Raw genomic sequence first — 17231 nt, 5'->3', positions numbered from 1 at the left:
ACAAGAGTGAATAAGATGTCCTTATCGCACAAGGACGAAACATTATGCACAACGCCGAAGGCGGAATATTTAATTATTTTGTTTACGTTCAAGATTAGCTGTAATTGGTCTATTTCATATCGCACGCTGAAAATTGTCTGTGATTGGTCTATTTCATATCGATTAGCGGGTAATGCCAAGTGTGCACGGTGAAGAACACAGGGTGGTTCAGTAAAAAGGGTATGCTACGTGCAAAAGTTGGGTTCATATCGCACAGTTGCGGAAAGTCCGTTCTCATCTCTAAGGAATGAACCAATATCCCTGTATGAGTAGAAAAAAAAAATTTGGCATTATTCTAGACTGTTCTACAACAATGCTCGCACATAATTCGGTTATTCAAATAACAGAAAAACGTCAAAAAGCAATACTTTATAAATATTTGCCACTTTTCGTTTGTACGCTAATTTTTCAGGACAATATTGTGGTATGCCACACGTCAGTTTATCACATTCTCGCAAAACTTCTACTTGACCTATCTGATTAACATAAAAACAAGAAAATTAGCACGTTTACTTGAAAGTATCAGCAGGTTGAAATTCTTGACGGGTTAAACAGAGAGAATCAAGGTGCGGAAGTCTTATTTATAATAAAGTTTATTACCCGGTGCGTTATTAACATTTTTTGTTTTGCCATATTATGCTAATCGAATCCCGTGATACGCGTCATGTGATTGGCGGTAATAAAAAAAAATCATAAATAATCGAACTTGTGTTTGTCTATCAAGTTTTAGTAAAACAAACTGGTTGTTGTTGAGTCGGAGATGGTTTCTGTGGTGCGAAACCTGTCTCGATCTTATTTATTATGTAATGACTGATGGGGTTTTAAACAGCAGCCTATATACAGGGTCGTTAATTAAATCTCAGGAATTGAAAAACAGGAAACAGTTAATATTTGTTACCTGTAAATTATGTTCAAAAGATAAGCGTCGGTGTAAACATACTTTGTTGCATGATGAAAAATTGCATGATCAAAGGTTAGTGATCAAGATAAAGTTTTTTTATTATACTTAACAGAAAATACTACATTTTCAACTGTTTATAAAATACAGTAAATATGACATTTTCGGAACAGCGCACGGAAATTTTTTCCCGATCCCTCTTTCCGTGCGCTTAATAATAAACATAGATATCCATGATACTAGATATCCTATGGCAACCCGAAGAAAAAAAAGAAACGAGTAATGTGTCTATAGCAACGATTTATTTATTAATGACAAATTTTATTTTCTGTCAGTGAAAATTAAGTATTTATGTATTTATTACATTTTGCAAAAATGAATTTGTGAAGAAAATCGGGATATTCCCGAAAATATCTTACAACGAGCGGCAGAAGTGAGTGCAGATTTATTACCAGTGAAATCCAGGTTGAGATATGAACAAGAATATAACAGTTTTACCGAATGGCGGACTCAGAAACGAATCAAAATTGTGAGTGACGATATTCTTTTAGTATATTTTTCTGAAAAAGCCAACACTATGAAATCCTCCACTTTATGGAGTCGATTCTCTATGTTAAAGAGTTGTTTGGCAATAAAAGAAAATACTCACCATCAATATCCAAAAACGATTGCTTTTTTGAAACGACAAGCTGTAGGATATATACCAAAGAAATCCAAGATTCTTACAGCAGAACAAGTAACCAAATTTGTATGTGAAGCTTCAGATGGAGAATATCTACTAGCAAAAGTAATTTTAGTGTTTGGCATCTTCGGTGCATGCCGCAGAGATGATTTAATACGTTTGAGTTTAGATGATGTGGAAGATAATGGGCGTTTCCTTGTCGTGTTCTTACGAGATGGAAAAACTCACAGGTCAAGAAGTTTTACCATTACCAATGAAAATTGCAAATTCGATCCCTGTACAATTTACCGTAAATACGCAGATCTCCGCCCTAAACATATGGAGAGTAGAAGATTATTTGTTGCATACCGAAACCAAAGATGTTACGCTCAACATGTTGGGTGCCATACTATCAGTGGTATTCCAAAACTTGTTGCAAAATACCTAAAACTAAAAAATCCCGAAGAATATACCGGACATGGGCTAAGGCGCTCTTCGGCAACCATGTTGGTGGAAAACGGCGGTGATTTGCTCACTTTGAAAAGACACGGAGGATGGCTTTCTTCCAATGTAGCAGAAGGATATATAGAAGAGTCCATACAAAGAAAAATTGAAGTATCACGGAAGTTGTTTAGCCCTTGTAACTTGGAAACTACAACATCTGTAACAGTCAATCAAGAGAACCAAAGCACACACGAACACTCCGCTTCAACATCTTTAGCAGAGTCTTTAGTTCAACAAAAAGAAATGCAAAAGGGATTGAGCTTCAACAATAATACGAATTGTACAATAAATATTACTATTAATAATAACGGTTCTGTCCAAAATTAATTTTCTTAGAATTACCTACTTGTATTTTTTGTTAATTTGAGTTGTATGTACTTACATTTTTACTGTTTTAAAAATAAAAATAAATATTCCCGATTTTCTTAATAATTTTTTGCGATATTTTTTGTTTATGTTGATTTCAGGTACCTAAGTATTAAAAAAAATATCGTTCATTACTCGTCCAGAAATGGATTTTCCGTTCTTGCATGACTTCCTGCATGAGAATTTGTCACGCGCGCACGGAAAAATCCTCATTTCTGTACTGGTAATGAAATATACTATTTATTATTATATTTTCCTTTCATCATACTTATTCTAAGTAAGTGTTTAAAAATTATTTTTTTTACTATTACGTTGGTTTACCGCAAAAATAGGCATTCCCCGTATTTATAACAATATGTAAAATGCACTTCAAGGTTAGGCATTTGATCAAATCTAACAAATTTTAATGTTTAAATAACATTTCTATTTTTTTTTAATGCAGAGGAATTACAAAAATAATATTTTGAAGATCTCGATTATTTCAAGATGTACAGGTTTAAATTGGGGTAAAGTTTAGCAATTTGCAGATCAATAACATGTTTCGAATAGTTTCAGTTTTTCGCTACCATCAACAGGTTTTTTGGTTTTAGTTTTATTACTTGTACTTTTGGACTTTTTATAATGATTTATTTTTAATTCTGTTCGGTGTTCTGTTCTTTAGAGTGCGTTTCGTCTCGTTATGTAAAAGTTGGTCACCTGAGTGTCCACAAAATATGTATGGACATGTCATATATGAGTTTTTACCAAATGTAAAGTTGTTTTTACTAAATGTAACTTTCAAAGTGTCAACTGTCATTCACTAAACCATATTCTAATGTCGTTGCAGGTGACTCTCTCTCTAGTCGTTAGCTTCATGTTTGAAGCGTCGTGATCCTATATTAGTCTCATGTTGTATTTTTAGCAGTTTCCCTCCATTCCTCTCTATCTGACGTGCTTCTAATGCTGTCTTGGAAAGATGTAAACTGCTTCACCTGGTCCAGCCATCGTTTTGGAGAACGTCCTCTAGGTCGTGTTCCCTCTACCTTCCCTTGGACCATAAGTTTTTCGAGATTGTCATCTTTCCTCCTGCTGACATGTTGTGTTCTTTGATTTTAGTTGACAATCTGACTTGGTTGGATGTTAAGTTCTTCGAGTATGGATACGTTAGTTCTGCGGTCTGTCCAGGGAATCCTCAGTAGTCTTCTCCAGACCAACATCTCAAACGCATCCAACTTGGCGATGTCTGTGGCTTTTAAGGTCCAGAATTCTGCTGCCTATAGCGAAATTGGAAAAACGAGGGTGTTTACTAATTTGCATTTTGTTGTAGTTGTTATATGCCGATCTTTCCAAATTTTGTTGAGTTTGGTCATGGCCGTTTTGGCAAGAGCTATCCTTCTTCTGATTTCTTGACTTGATCCGCCATTTCTGCTGATGTGGGCACCTAGATAAGTTATTTCCTCCACGTTCTCGACATCTTTAATATTAGATCTATTAACATAAGTTTCGTTTTCTGACGGTTCAGTTGTAGACCGAACTCCAAGCTCACTCTCTCTACTCGCTGAATAAGACTCGACATTTCCTGCTCATCTTTGGCGATAAGTGTGGTGTCATCAGCGTAGCGGAGATTATCCATCCTTCTGCCACCTATGACAACTCCTCCTTCCCAGCCGTCCAAGGCTTTCCTTATGATATATTCTCCATATACGTTAAACAATAAGGGTGACAGGGTTCCACGTTGAAAGGTTCCATCCACCTTCATTAGTGTTATGTTATTGTTATGTAGTTCTTTTAGTAGGTGAATCAGATGCCGCGGAGTCCCCATCTGCGACAGGACATCCTCCAGTTGACACAATCAAAAGCCTTGCTGTAATCCAGGAAACACAAGTATGCAGTTTTGCCATATTCTCTTGTTTTTTCAATGATTTACCGTACATTCATAATCTGGTCTCTCGTACCCTTTTCCCTCACAAAACCGGCCTGTTCTTGTGGTATTTGCCATTCTAAAAAATCTCTAAATCTGCAGTCTGTCTGCCAAACCCTGTTACAGATTTTCCACAAGAGATCAATACCTTTCCCGGGGAGGTGCTTAAGCATTTCTGCATTGATGTCATCTTCTCCTGGACTCTTATTGTTTTTTAGATGTCGATTCGCATGTTCTACTTTACTTCTTAAGATGTCGGGCTCCTGCTGCATATCCTTGATTGAAAGCGAAGTTTCGGGCTGTTGTTCAGGTTCTACTTCTTTGTATAGATTCATACAATGTTGTCACCAAACTTGGATGACGTTTCCTATTTCAGTTACCACTGTTCCATTCTCGTCCTCTATCGACCACGATTTGGGTCTGAATTTTGCACTGACAGGTTGATATATTCACTTTAAAATACAGAATGTTTGTTTTTTAGTTTCACCGATTTCTATATACCCAGACTAGCTTCTTAGTTTTTAGGTCTGCAATTGTTCATAGTCTAACAGAACATAACAAAAATTATTTGATTGATACAGGACATTATTAGGCAAGTGTTAATAACTTTGGCAACAATGCACTGGTTACAAAGAATGAATCCGATCTTAGGATAGGAAATACGAAGTTTTTATGGCATGGAAGAATAAAAATACCATTGCTAATGTTAAAAAAGGTTTCAGGGCGTTATAAGCCCTCAGGTTGTTATGAACACTATAACCTACACCGTTTCCAACGTATTATTTATTCAAGTCTCAACATATAAAACTATTTAGATAAACGTTTAAAACCTAAAATAATTCCACCTTCCGGCACCACAGTGAGCGCTGCTTTACTGAAAATCAATGGTATCTTAGTGTCTTTGACGGGCACAATTTCAAATTTGTTCAACAAGTAAAAAAGCAGCGACTTGATTTCCAGCAAGGCAAACCTAGACGCTATGCAGGACCTAGGCCCTACGCCAAAACCCATGAAAGTATAGGGTTTGATCTTGCCTTTATTTTCCTCCGAAAACCTTTCAGGATTGAACTTTTCAGGATCCGGATAGTATTTTGGGTCGTGGTGGATTGAGTAAATTGGTATCCACAAATAGTCTCCAACGTTAAGGGTGACGGTGGGATCTTTGGGGGTAATTGGTGCCAAAGTGTACGGTTTGGCGCATCTCCGATCTGCTATCGCTGCCACCGGCCATTTTCTTAACCCTTCTAAAATTATCACTGTTTATATAAGAAAAATTGTTTGAAAATTTTTTACCAGTGACCACCATATCCATATACTTCATTCCTAGTAGAACTTCGTATGACGGTCTCTTTTTGGTATCTTCGTAAACGTTTTGAATTTCAAGCCTTAGTTTGTTCTGGATATCCGGATTGATTGCCAGTTCATAACAAGTATAACCCATAACAGAAGACACAGTTTCATAGCCTGCTAGGAAGAAAATCAAGGCTTGAGCTGTAAGATCTTGATTGGTAGTCTGCGGGACCTGGTGTTGTTTGACCTCCGAGGATTTTTCCCAGTCTACAGCATCGTCTGGAACGGCAAAACTTTCATTTCCCTTCTTCTTTTCTTCATTTTTGTTCTGTCCTTTTTTGATTTCAAGCAGTAAATTATCATGTCTGGTCGGATGATTCCTTTTTCCTTCCTATGGGTCATTGTATCGTCAATCACTTTGGTGAAGAAAGTTACCGCACTTTTGGGTAGGAATGGAATTTTGAGAAACTGTAACGTTTAATATTGATTCATTGCCACACTAATGAGGGATTCATATGGAGTTTTAACCTTAAGGAGCCAAGGACACCACAGAAATCCTATAACTTTTGAAGCCGCAACGAGACCATTGATGCTTGACACTTTTTTGCCCATTCGGTAAAACTCGTTGTCTGGATCTCCTAGTGAATCCACATTGATGCCGAAAGATGCTGATGCAATCACGTTGGTTGCGTATCTACAGGGTGGTCCAGTTTTAGGTGTCAATAATTCACCATTTGATAGCCATTCAAAAAATAAGTTGACTTGCATTGTGTTATTTTTCTGAAAAACGTTTCCTAAGGAAGATACAATCCTCCACATTTCAATTTAAAAAATCGTTTTATAGTTTAAAACTGAACATCCAAGACTTGTAAAAGTCCAAATTTGTACTGAATAGTCTAAAAACTATAATAATATATATATTATAGTACAATAGACTGCCATCCTGGTTGAGTGTCTGAAATTGGCATTCAAGAACTAAAAAAAGTCCGGAAATCAAGACACAGATTGTATTGTGCATGAAACTCATTTTTTACTACTAAAAATAATATAAAAGTTGACTTTTAATGCTAGAACTGACTTTACTAGGACTAAAGAGAGTCCAAAAGTATATTTTCAAGACTTTAATTGGTGTCCAACTCAATTTTCTGGACTGGACAACAAGTCTACAAGTAAATTAAATTTTCGGACAATTTTATTTCTAAAAATTAGTTCTCAAGACTATTATTGTAGCATTTGGTACCAAAATTTGTTACTTTTATTACTGAAGAAACTTGACTTTTGGAAATAGTCTTAAACTCAATTTTTCAGTCTTAAAAAGCACTAAAAACAGTCTGAATTTCTTAGAGGTGCTACAATTTATTGCACCTATGAGTGAGATAGATAGAAGTCAATAGTAGTGAAGAAGCTTGAAATAACATTTTCAAGACTATGGTCAGTGGACACACTGGCCTGTAGGCCTGATAAGTCAAAAACTTTGTAAAGATAGTCTTGAAACTCGATTTGAGGCACTGAAAACAGCCTTAAAACACTAAAAACAATCTAGTTTATTAAGAAATACCCGAATTTTTAGCACTGAGGTGTCTAGAAGTCGATTGAATAGTGACAAAGCTTCGAATGCCATTTTAAGTCTATGAAGAATGTAAAAATTGTTTTTTTAAGTTTGCTATGTCAATAACTTGGTGAAGATAGTCTTGATTTTCCAAGTTTTGAAGCACTGAAAATAGTTCAGAAATCGAAGAAAATGAAAAGCAAAGTAAAAAGCACGAAAAGTTCGTTTTCAAGACAATTTTCATGAATCTAATGTCAATGTCCTGCATCTAAGACTATTTTCAAGACTAAAATATTGAAATTTGTCTTCAAATTATGAAAACTTACTTCAAATGCAAATTTTAAGCTTCTGATGTCACTTTTCATTAGTTCAGTCACATTTTGGGGTTCAAGTCAATTTTTAAGGTTTAAATGTATGAATTTATAGTAACAAATTCTTGAAAAAGTAGTTTTTATGTCTACAAGTCAATTTTTAGTATTAAAGTCTCTCGATTTGCATGAAAACTGGTTACAAACACAATTTTTAAGCTTCTGAAATTTTTATCTTTTCTAAGTCAATTTTCAAAACTAAAGTCTTTCAGTTTGTCTGGAAACTATGAAAACTGGCTACAATAATATTTTTTAAACTTCTTAAGTGAATTTTCCGTTTCCAAGACAATTTTTAAGTTGGGTTGGGTTAGTTTTGGGTCTTTGAACCGTAATAACGTGTAATAAAGTGCTTGTTCCAAATTTGATCAATATTGCTCCAACGGTCTGACAGTTATGACAAAAATAACGATTTTTTAAACAGAAATTTGAAGGACTGTGTTTTCCTTAAGAAGCACTTTTCAGGAAAATGACATAATGAATGTCAACTTATTTTTTAATTGGCTATGGATTAGTGAATTATTGACATTTAAAACTGGACCACCCTGTATAATTAGTTTGTTACTCGGCAAAAATAATCAAGAAAAATGTTTATACACACTCGAATATTTGCACAAAATCACCAGTTGTCATACATGTCATTGCTGACAAGTTCTGACGTGCTTACTAGAAAGAAGAAAATTTTGAGGACAAATCCTCTAAAAGGCCTAAAGGTGAAGGCGATTTAAATTACAAAGCTATTATAGTCCTTTGATATTAAGACAAGGTACATTTAAATTCTTTCTAGTAATAGACACGCTTGATCAATATGTCAGAGACCTTACTTGGATAAGATGTCTTTCATTTCCAGCTCTTGTATTTCACCATCCTTGGTCTCAAAGTGCGTAACGAATTTTTCGGCTTCGTCAGCAATCAAATCGTATATAATTCGCATTTTGCTGCTGGTGAATGCACCAGACAGAAGCGCCCTCATCTCTCTCCATTTATGTCCTTAAAATTACCTCAAATAAACTACCCTCCCGCTTTAAATTGTTATTTATTGATACCTTTCAAGGCAAAAAGAGTCTTCATCCACATTGGATCCACATGCTCGTCAACATTCAAACCTTGATGATCGGGGAAATGATCGAAATCTTTTACTGCCACCAGTTTGATTAGATCCGGATCTTTGACCACTAACGTTCTGGCGTAGAACTGGTAGAGGCCCATGTATCTAAAAAAATCCTGTTTTAGGACCATTTTTTTTATCTCCGGTAGTGGTTAAATTACTTGCTTTCTGGATAAGCGAAATACATCCAAGTTAACCATTCCAAAAGGCTTTTACTACGCAGCATCGTAGGGTAGGCATCTCCAAGTAAGAACCATGGATTCAACTGGGGCACACCCATATTTTTCCAGTAACTGTACGGTTTGAGGTATCCGTACCATGTTAATGCCGCTAAGGATAAGAAGAAAATAATCCAGAACATGCTTATACCACTCTACAGCGTATTTAGGTCCTGCTTGAATAGAAAAACAGAACTAAACCACGCACGTCTTTATTAATGTAATTAATAATTATATGAAAGTATTATTGAAGTACTACACTTGACAAAAATTTGTTTCAAAAAACACCACTCGAAATTTTCCATAATGAATTTGCAGAAAAACACTCAATGTATAGTCAAAAAAATATACACCACTTGTGATATATGAGTATTAAAAAAATCTGTCTAAAAGCTTTTCCAAAGTGCAACGTTCCTTTAACGTTTTCGGTTTTAATTTGCTACGTTACATGTATGACGCATAAATGTTTTTATGATTTACCTACGAGTATACGAGGGTAAATTCTTAGCCTACAAAAGGAAAACGAAAATGTTGGGAGGTCTGCAAAGTAGTCCTCCGTGGCAATAAACCTCTCATTTGACTCAAATTTCAGCAGAAACAAAAAGTAGTCGCACGGGGCCAAATCTGGAGAATAGGGTGGATGGGGCAGCAGTTCGTAGCCTAACTCCAACAATTTTTGCCCTCCTCCAAGTAGTCGACGTGGATTACTCTTTGTGAATCAGAGGAAACGGTGGCCATCACCTTTCCAGCTGATGAGACCTTCTTCGGAGCACGTTCGACCTCGTTGAAACTCGAATTAAACCAATTTTTGACGGTAGCCATCGAAGAAGAAGAATCACCGTACGCAGCATCCAAGCGTTCTTTAATTTTGTTGTGCGATTTTCCTTCCAAAAACAAGAATCGAATCACAGATCGTTATTGTTCTTTTACCATTTTTCCAGAATCCGCGGCTATGGCATTTGTATTCTTTCATGCCACAAAAACTATGTATTCCCTATCCTCAATTCTCAAGTATTTTGGACATGTCAGAAGGAGAAAAAATGACAATCTCAAAAAACTTATGGTCCAAGGGAAGGTAGAGAGAACACGACCTAGAGGACGTTCTCCAAAACGATGGCTTGACCCGGTGAAGCAGTTTACAGGAAAATCTTTCCAAGACAGCATTAGAAGCAAGTCAGATAAAGAGGAATGGAGGGAAACTGCTAAAAACACAAGATGAGACTAACATAGGATCAAGACGCTTCAAACATGAAGCTAACGACTAGAGAGAGATTCCCTATCCTTCTTACTATTTACTATTTACTCCTATTTACTTTAGTTACACAGTCGTCTTGCTGGATCGCATAATATTATTCTTTACGTCATTTAACAAAAGGTTTATAGGTAATAATAAAGTTTGTACACTACTCGTATAGGCTATAATCTTTTAACTTGGTAAAACGATAATATATCTTAGAACTACTACTATTTAGACAAACGTTTTTTTTTTACTTAGTCAAATATTTTGTATTTCACTGAAATGCAGCAACTACTATTTAGATAAACGTTTAAAACCTAAAATAATTCCACCTTCCGGTACCACAGTGATCGCTGCTTTACTGATCTTCAAAGGTATCTGTGTGTCTTTAACGGGCACAATTTCAAACACGTTCAACAAGTGAAATAGAAACGACTTGATTTCCAGCAAAGCAAACCTGGATGCTATGCAAGCCCTGAACCCTGCACCAAAAGGCATATAAGTGTACGGTTTGATGTTGCCTTTACTTTCCTCCGAAAACCTTTCAGGGTTAAACTTTTCCGGATCCGGATAGTACTTTGGGTCGTGGTGGATTGAGTAAATTGGTACCCACAAAAAATCTCCAACTTTAAGGTTAATGGTGGGGTCTTGAGGAGTGGTTTGTGCGAAAGTGTAGGGTTTGACGCACACTCGATCTGCCACCACTGCCACCGGCCATTTTCTCAATCCCTCTAAAATGATCTCACTTTACGTAGAGAAAAATTGGTTGAAAATGTTATACCTGTGACTACCATATCCATGTACTTCATTTCTAGCAAAGCTTCGTAAGACGGTCTTTTTTTGGTATCTTTATAAACGTTCCGGATTTCTCGCCTTAGTTTGTCCTGAACATCTGGATTGATTGCCAGTTCATAACAAGTGTAACTCATGGCAAAAGAAACAGTTTCATAGCCTGCTAGGAAGAAAATCAAGGCTTGAGCCGTAATATCCTGATTGGTAATTTGATGGACCTGGTGTGGTTTGGTTTTCGCGGATTTTTCCCAGTTCATGGTATCATCCGCAACAGCAAAACCTTCAATTCTCTCGTTTTTTTCATCATTTTTGTGCTGTCCTTTTTGGATTTCAAGCAGTAAATTCAGCATGTCAGGTCGGACGATTCCTTTTTCTTTTCTAAGGGCCACAGTGTCAGCAATGACTTTGGTGAAGAAGTTTCCGGCTTGTTTGGGCAGAAATGAAATTTTCAAAAACTGCAACGTTTAATATTGCTACATTGTCGCTAAGAGGTTTCTATGAAATTTTCACCTTAAGAAACCCAGGAAAAACCATAAATCCTATAATTTTTAAAATCGCACCAAGACCATTGATGTTGGACACTTCTTTGCCCATTTGGTAAAACTCGTTGTCTGGATCTCCTAATGAGTCCACGTTGATACCGAAAGATGTTGATGCAATCACATTAGTTGCATATCTACAATGTTTATAAAAAAAATTTAATCACATTTTACAAAATAGTTATTTGCGCTAGAAGGGAGGAAAGTGCAACTTTTGAGGACCGACAGACCGCAGCGAAAAGTAGGGAACTATGGTTAATATGGGTGAAACCAGTATGACGCAACAATGCAACTGACAGGTATATCGTTTTGAATGTGACGTTGCGTCATCGTGTTTTGGCGTCAATTTGCCCATACCTGGATGAAAACTGTTGCTCAATTCAGTGTCAAAGAACAGTTACATTGAATTTACTTTTACTGGTAGCACTTTTATTCCCTAGGGAAGAAAATTACTTTCACTCCCTAGAGAGTAAAAGTGATATTTCTATCCCACAAACGAGGGAGAAAAGTTTTATTTTCTTTAGGGGTGGTAGAAAAAAGTATTTTTCTAATTTTGGCATATAAAGTGACACTTTTCAAAACTGATTAGAGTGACAAAACGTTTTACTTTATGTATGTTATATAAACTGAATACTTTATGTAACTAGTTATAAAAAGTTCATTTCATCACTCCCTGTTTTTATGCATTTCCGTAGAAACATATGGGCGACATCCATCATAACATGTCGTTGCCACTGTTTATGCAAGGTGCTATGAAAGTGAATATTTGTGTTAAATCACTTTAAAAGATGGTTTTTACCGCTTTTTGGTCAAAATTAGAAAAAATTATGTATGCAACACGTTTCGAAAATGTCTTATTGTGTAACTCATTCAAATTGTAGGACCTCGCTGCGCTCGCCCTACAAACATTCATTCGTTACACAAAATCGATCTTTTCGTAACTGGTTACATAAATAGCTATCTATTTACAACCCTGACAGTTGAAATTTAAAAGAGTTAAACTCTTTCCAAGATTCTTTCTACTAAGACAGGCCTGAGTAATACGTCAGAGAGCGTACCTGGATAAGACATCTTTCATTTCGACCTGATGCAACTCTTCATTTTTTTTCTCAAAATGCCTCACAAACTTTTCGGCCTCATCAGCAATCAAGCCGTACATAATTCTCATTTTGCAGCTGGTGAATGTCCCGGACATAAGCGTCCTCATGTCTCTCCATTTTTGCCCTTAAAATTACTTCCAATAAAGGAACAGCCAGTTTTTTAGTTCCTGGTTATTGATACCTTTCAAGGCAAAGAGATTTTTACCCCAAAGCGGATCCACATCCTCTCCATAAGCTAAACCCTGACGGTCGGTGAAATACTCGAAATCTTTTATAGTTACCAGTTTAATTAAATCCGGATCTTTGATCACTAAAATCCTGGAGTACAACTGGTAGACGCCCGTGTATCTAGAAAATTGAAACTTAACCATTTTTTTCTCTCCCGAGTGATGGTTATTAGTTATTACTTGCTTTCTGGATGTGCCCAGTATAACCAGTCGAACCATTCCAAAAGGTTTTTGCGACGCAGCAGCCTAGACCCGGAATCTCCAATTAAGAACCATGGATTTAACTGGGGCACTCCCATATTTTTCCAGTAACTGAACGGCTTGAGGTATCCATACCATGTCATTAATGCTGCTAAGGTTAGGAAAAAAATAATCCAGAACATGTTCGTATTGGTAACGATAATTACTACAGAAAATTGTTTTTGGTACCGTTGACTAAGAAAACAAAACTGTATAATCACAGGCATCTACTGATTATCTTTTATACAAACTGGTTATTGAAACACTACTCGACAAAATTTTGTTTAAATACATTGAACTTGTGATATTCCGTAAAGAGCTTGCACAAAAACACTCATGTATGTTTAAAAAAATGTTTACGATTTGTGTAAATATTATTGACAGTCTGCCCAAAAACCTTGCTAATGAGCTATTGAATATCAAGAAAGTTTTTTATCAACCGACATATTTTTTGAGAAATTTGAGCACAGCGAAATGAATAGATTACGTGGTTTTTTTAACAAATCTTAGGTAGAAGAAAAGAGAGAAGACATCGAAAGGTACAAGAAAGGCTCTTAATACCGAATCTTAAAATAGTAGTTTTCCTAATCAGTGCGCAAAGTGCCGTTTTAAGCTTTAAGTGCGGGAAAACTACTTTGCGCACGAGTTAGGAACAATATTTTTTCTACGAATGAAATACATTTTGGTTTTAATTTTAAATTTTGTGCTGGACAATCAAAAAGCATCATGAACAGTAACAGCTTTACTGATTTCAGACAAATTAATTCCATCCAAACTTTGTCATCGATCAGTAAAGCTTACTTACTGTTCTTGATGACTTATGTTAGAAAAGCATGGTTGTCATCTTGGCGTCCTGGAGAAGACAGAAACGAAAGGAGAATAAGAGTCGTGGAACTGTAAAAAGTTATGTTCATTTTACAATAGATGATCAAAGACTCTTAGTTTAATTGTTTTTTCTAATTTTGGCATATAAAGTGACACTTTTCAAAACTGATTAGAGTTACAAAACGTTTTACTTTTCGTAACTAGTTACAATCACTCTAACTAATTTCATCACTCCTTGTTTTTATGCATTTCCGTAGAAACATATGGGCGACATCCATCATAACATGTCGTTGTCACAGTTTATACAAGGTGCTATGAAAGTGAATATTTGTGTTAAATCACTTTAAAAGATGGTTTTTACCGCTTTTTGGTCAAAATTAGAAAAAATTATGTATGCAACACGTTTCGAAAATGTCTTATTGTGTAACTCATTCAATTTGTAGGACCTCGCTGCGCTCGCCCTACAAACATTCAATCGTTACACAAAATCGATCTTTTCGTAACTGGTTACATAAATAGCTATTTTACAACACACACTTCACAAGAAAGTAGCTATAGTGCAAAAAAAACTTTCTACCTTTAATTTTTTTGATTCTACAGAAATTAGCGTACATTACCAAAATTTGTCCGATTTTGTTTACTACAATTAATAAGTTATTTTAATCGCTGTTGTTGGTTTATATATGCTTAAACGCAAGGGTAAGTTTGAAGATGCTACTTTATACTCGAATTGGAACTTAACAGCATCTATTTTTGCCTGTTCTACTAGTAATTTATAATAAAAGGTTATTACATAAATAAGAAAGCAGTTTATTACTTGGTAAAACGTTCGTATATTTTACATATGGGCTACTATTTAGATAAACGTTTGAATCCCAAAGGAATTCCACCTTCCGGTAACAAAATGATCGCTGATTTACTGAACTTTAACGGTATCCGCGTGTCTTTGACGGGCACAATTTCAAACTTGTTCAACAAGTGAAAAAGCATTGACTTGATTTCCAGCAATGCAAATCTAGACCCTATGCAGGCCCTGGCACCAACCCCGAAAGGCATATAAGTGTAGGGTTTGATGTTGCCTTTATTTTCCTCCGAAAACCTTTCAGGGTTGAACTGTTCCGGATCCGGATAGTATTTTGGGTCGTGGTGGACTGAGTAAATTGGTATCCACAAAGAGTCTCCAACTTTAAAGTTAAGGGTCGGGTCTTGAGGGGCAGTTGATGTCAAAGTGTAGGGTTTGACGCATATCCGATCTGCCACCAATGTCACCGGCCATTTTCTTAACCCTTCTAAAATTAGCACTTTTTAAGTAGAGAAAAAAATTCATAAAAATGTTATACCTGTGACTACCATATCCAGATACTTCATCCCTAGTAAAACTCCGTATGACGGTTTGCCTTTGGTGCCTTTGTAAACGTTCTGAATTTCAAGCCGCAGTTTATCCTGGACATGTGGATTGATTGCCAGTTCATAACAAGTGTAACTCATGACAGAAGAGACAGTTTCATAGCCTGCTAGGAAGAAAATCAAGGCTTGAGCCGTAATATCCTGATTGGTAATTTGATGGACTTTGTGTTGTTTGGTTTTCGCGAATTTTTCCCAATTTATAGTATCATCCGCAACAGCAAAACCTTCATCTTCCTCGTTCTTTTCTTCATTCTGCTGCTGTCCTCTTTTGAATTCAAGAAGTAAATTTATCATGTCTGGTCGGACAATTCCTTTTTCTTCCCTAAAGGTCACAGTCTCGTCAATGGCTTTGATAAAGAAATTTCCTGCGCGTTTGGATAGAAATGGAATTTTGAAAAACTGAAACATTCAATATTTGATACATTGCCACTGAGAGGTTATCATGGACGTTTGACCTTAAGAATCCAAGGACACACCAAAAGTCCTATAAATTTGAAAACAATAGCGTAGGTATTTAAGTTGGTCACTTCTTTGCCCATTCGGTAAAACTCGTTATCTCTGTCTTCTAGTGAGTTCACGTGGATCCCGAAAGATGTTGATGCAATCACGTTGGTTGCGTATCTATGATGTTTATAAAGAACAAATTAACTAAATTACCTTTTAGAGTGTCATTAATACCTAATTAACCAGATTGAGATACAGAGGCAAATTTTTTTTTTAAGTTTAAATATGTAATAGCCGCACAATTTGAGAATATGAATATCAGATAGCGTACCTAGATAAGACATCTTTCATTTCCACTTCCTGTAATTCGCCATTACTTTCGTCAAAATGTTTTACAAACTTCTCGGCCTCATCACCAATTAAACCGTACATAATTCGCATTTTACTGCTGGTAAATGTACCGGTCAGAAGCGCTCTCATGTCTCTCCATTTTTGTCCTTAAAATTACCTCCAATAAAGTAATAACGGTCAGTTTTTAAATTGCTATTTACGGATACCTTTCAACGCGAAGAGATTTTTGCCCCAAAGCGGATCCACATCCTCTGCAACAGCCAAACCCGGATGATCGGTGAAATGCTCGAAATCTTTTATCGCCACCAGTTTGATTAGATCCGGATCTTTAATCACTAAAATCGGGGAGTAAAACTGGTAGATGCCCGTGTATCTAAAACATTCTGTATTAGGTCCAATTCATCCATTTCTTTTGTAGTAATGGTTATTACTTGCTTCCAGGATGAGCCCAATAAACCCAGTTTAACCATTCCAGAACGGTTTTACGACGCAAAGACGTAGGCCAAACATCTCCCAATACGAACCATGGGTTCAACTGGGGCACGCCCATATTTTTCCAATATTTGTACGGTTTAAGGTATCCATACCATGTTATTAATGCTGCTAAGGTTAGGAAAAAACTAATCCAGAACATGTTCGTATTGGTAACGATTACTACTACAGAAAACTGTTTTTGGTACCGATTGACTAAAAAAACAAAACTGTATAATCACAGACATCTACTGATTACCTTTTATATAAACTGGTTATTAAAACACTACTCGTCAACATTTTGTTTAAATAAATTGAACTTGTGATATTCCGTAAAGAGATTGCACAAACACTCATGTATGTTTAAAAAAATGTTTTCAAAAAATGTTTACGATTTGTGTAAATATTATTGACAATTTGCCCCCAAACCTAGCTAATGAGCTATTGATACTCTATTAATAATTAAAATATCAAGAAAGTTTTTTATCAACCGACATATTTTTTGAGAAATTTGAGCACAGCGAAATGAATAGATTACGTGTTTTTTTTTTAACAATACTTAGGTAGAAGAAAAGAGAGAAGACATCGAAAAGTACAATAAAAGCTCTTAATAGCGAATCTTAAAATAGTAGTTTTCCTAATCAGTGCGCAAAGTTACGTTCTAAGCTTTAAGTGCGGGAAAACTACTTTGCGCACGAGT

General features: G+C 35.9%; 1 protein-coding gene across 1 annotated transcript; it reads right to left on the bottom strand.

Moving 5' to 3' along the window:
- Positions 1 to 5133: 5133 nt before the first annotated feature.
- Positions 5134 to 16789, bottom strand: LOC145735337 (uncharacterized). Its single transcript, XM_081989185.1, is given in 20 exon segments — positions 5134 to 5612; positions 5662 to 6018; positions 6021 to 6126; positions 6187 to 6352; positions 8397 to 8562; positions 8619 to 8785; positions 8842 to 9051; positions 10431 to 10866; positions 10917 to 11382; positions 11438 to 11603; positions 12525 to 12690; positions 12748 to 12914; positions 12974 to 13260; positions 14471 to 14498; positions 14712 to 15147; positions 15199 to 15664; positions 15721 to 15886; positions 16041 to 16206; positions 16267 to 16433; positions 16492 to 16789. Coding segments are annotated over 20 exon segments (4929 nt in total). The 5' UTR covers positions 16695 to 16789; the 3' UTR covers positions 5134 to 5175.
- Positions 16790 to 17231: the final 442 nt, after the last annotated feature.

The sequence above is a fragment of the Ips typographus genome, linkage group LG1 (assembly GCF_016097725.1).
Source record: "Ips typographus isolate SLU linkage group LG1, UJ_Ityp_2.0, whole genome shotgun sequence".
In the NCBI taxonomy this organism is placed as follows: Eukaryota; Metazoa; Arthropoda; class Insecta; order Coleoptera; family Curculionidae; genus Ips; species Ips typographus.
This window is presented reverse-complemented; position numbering and strand designations above follow the sequence as displayed.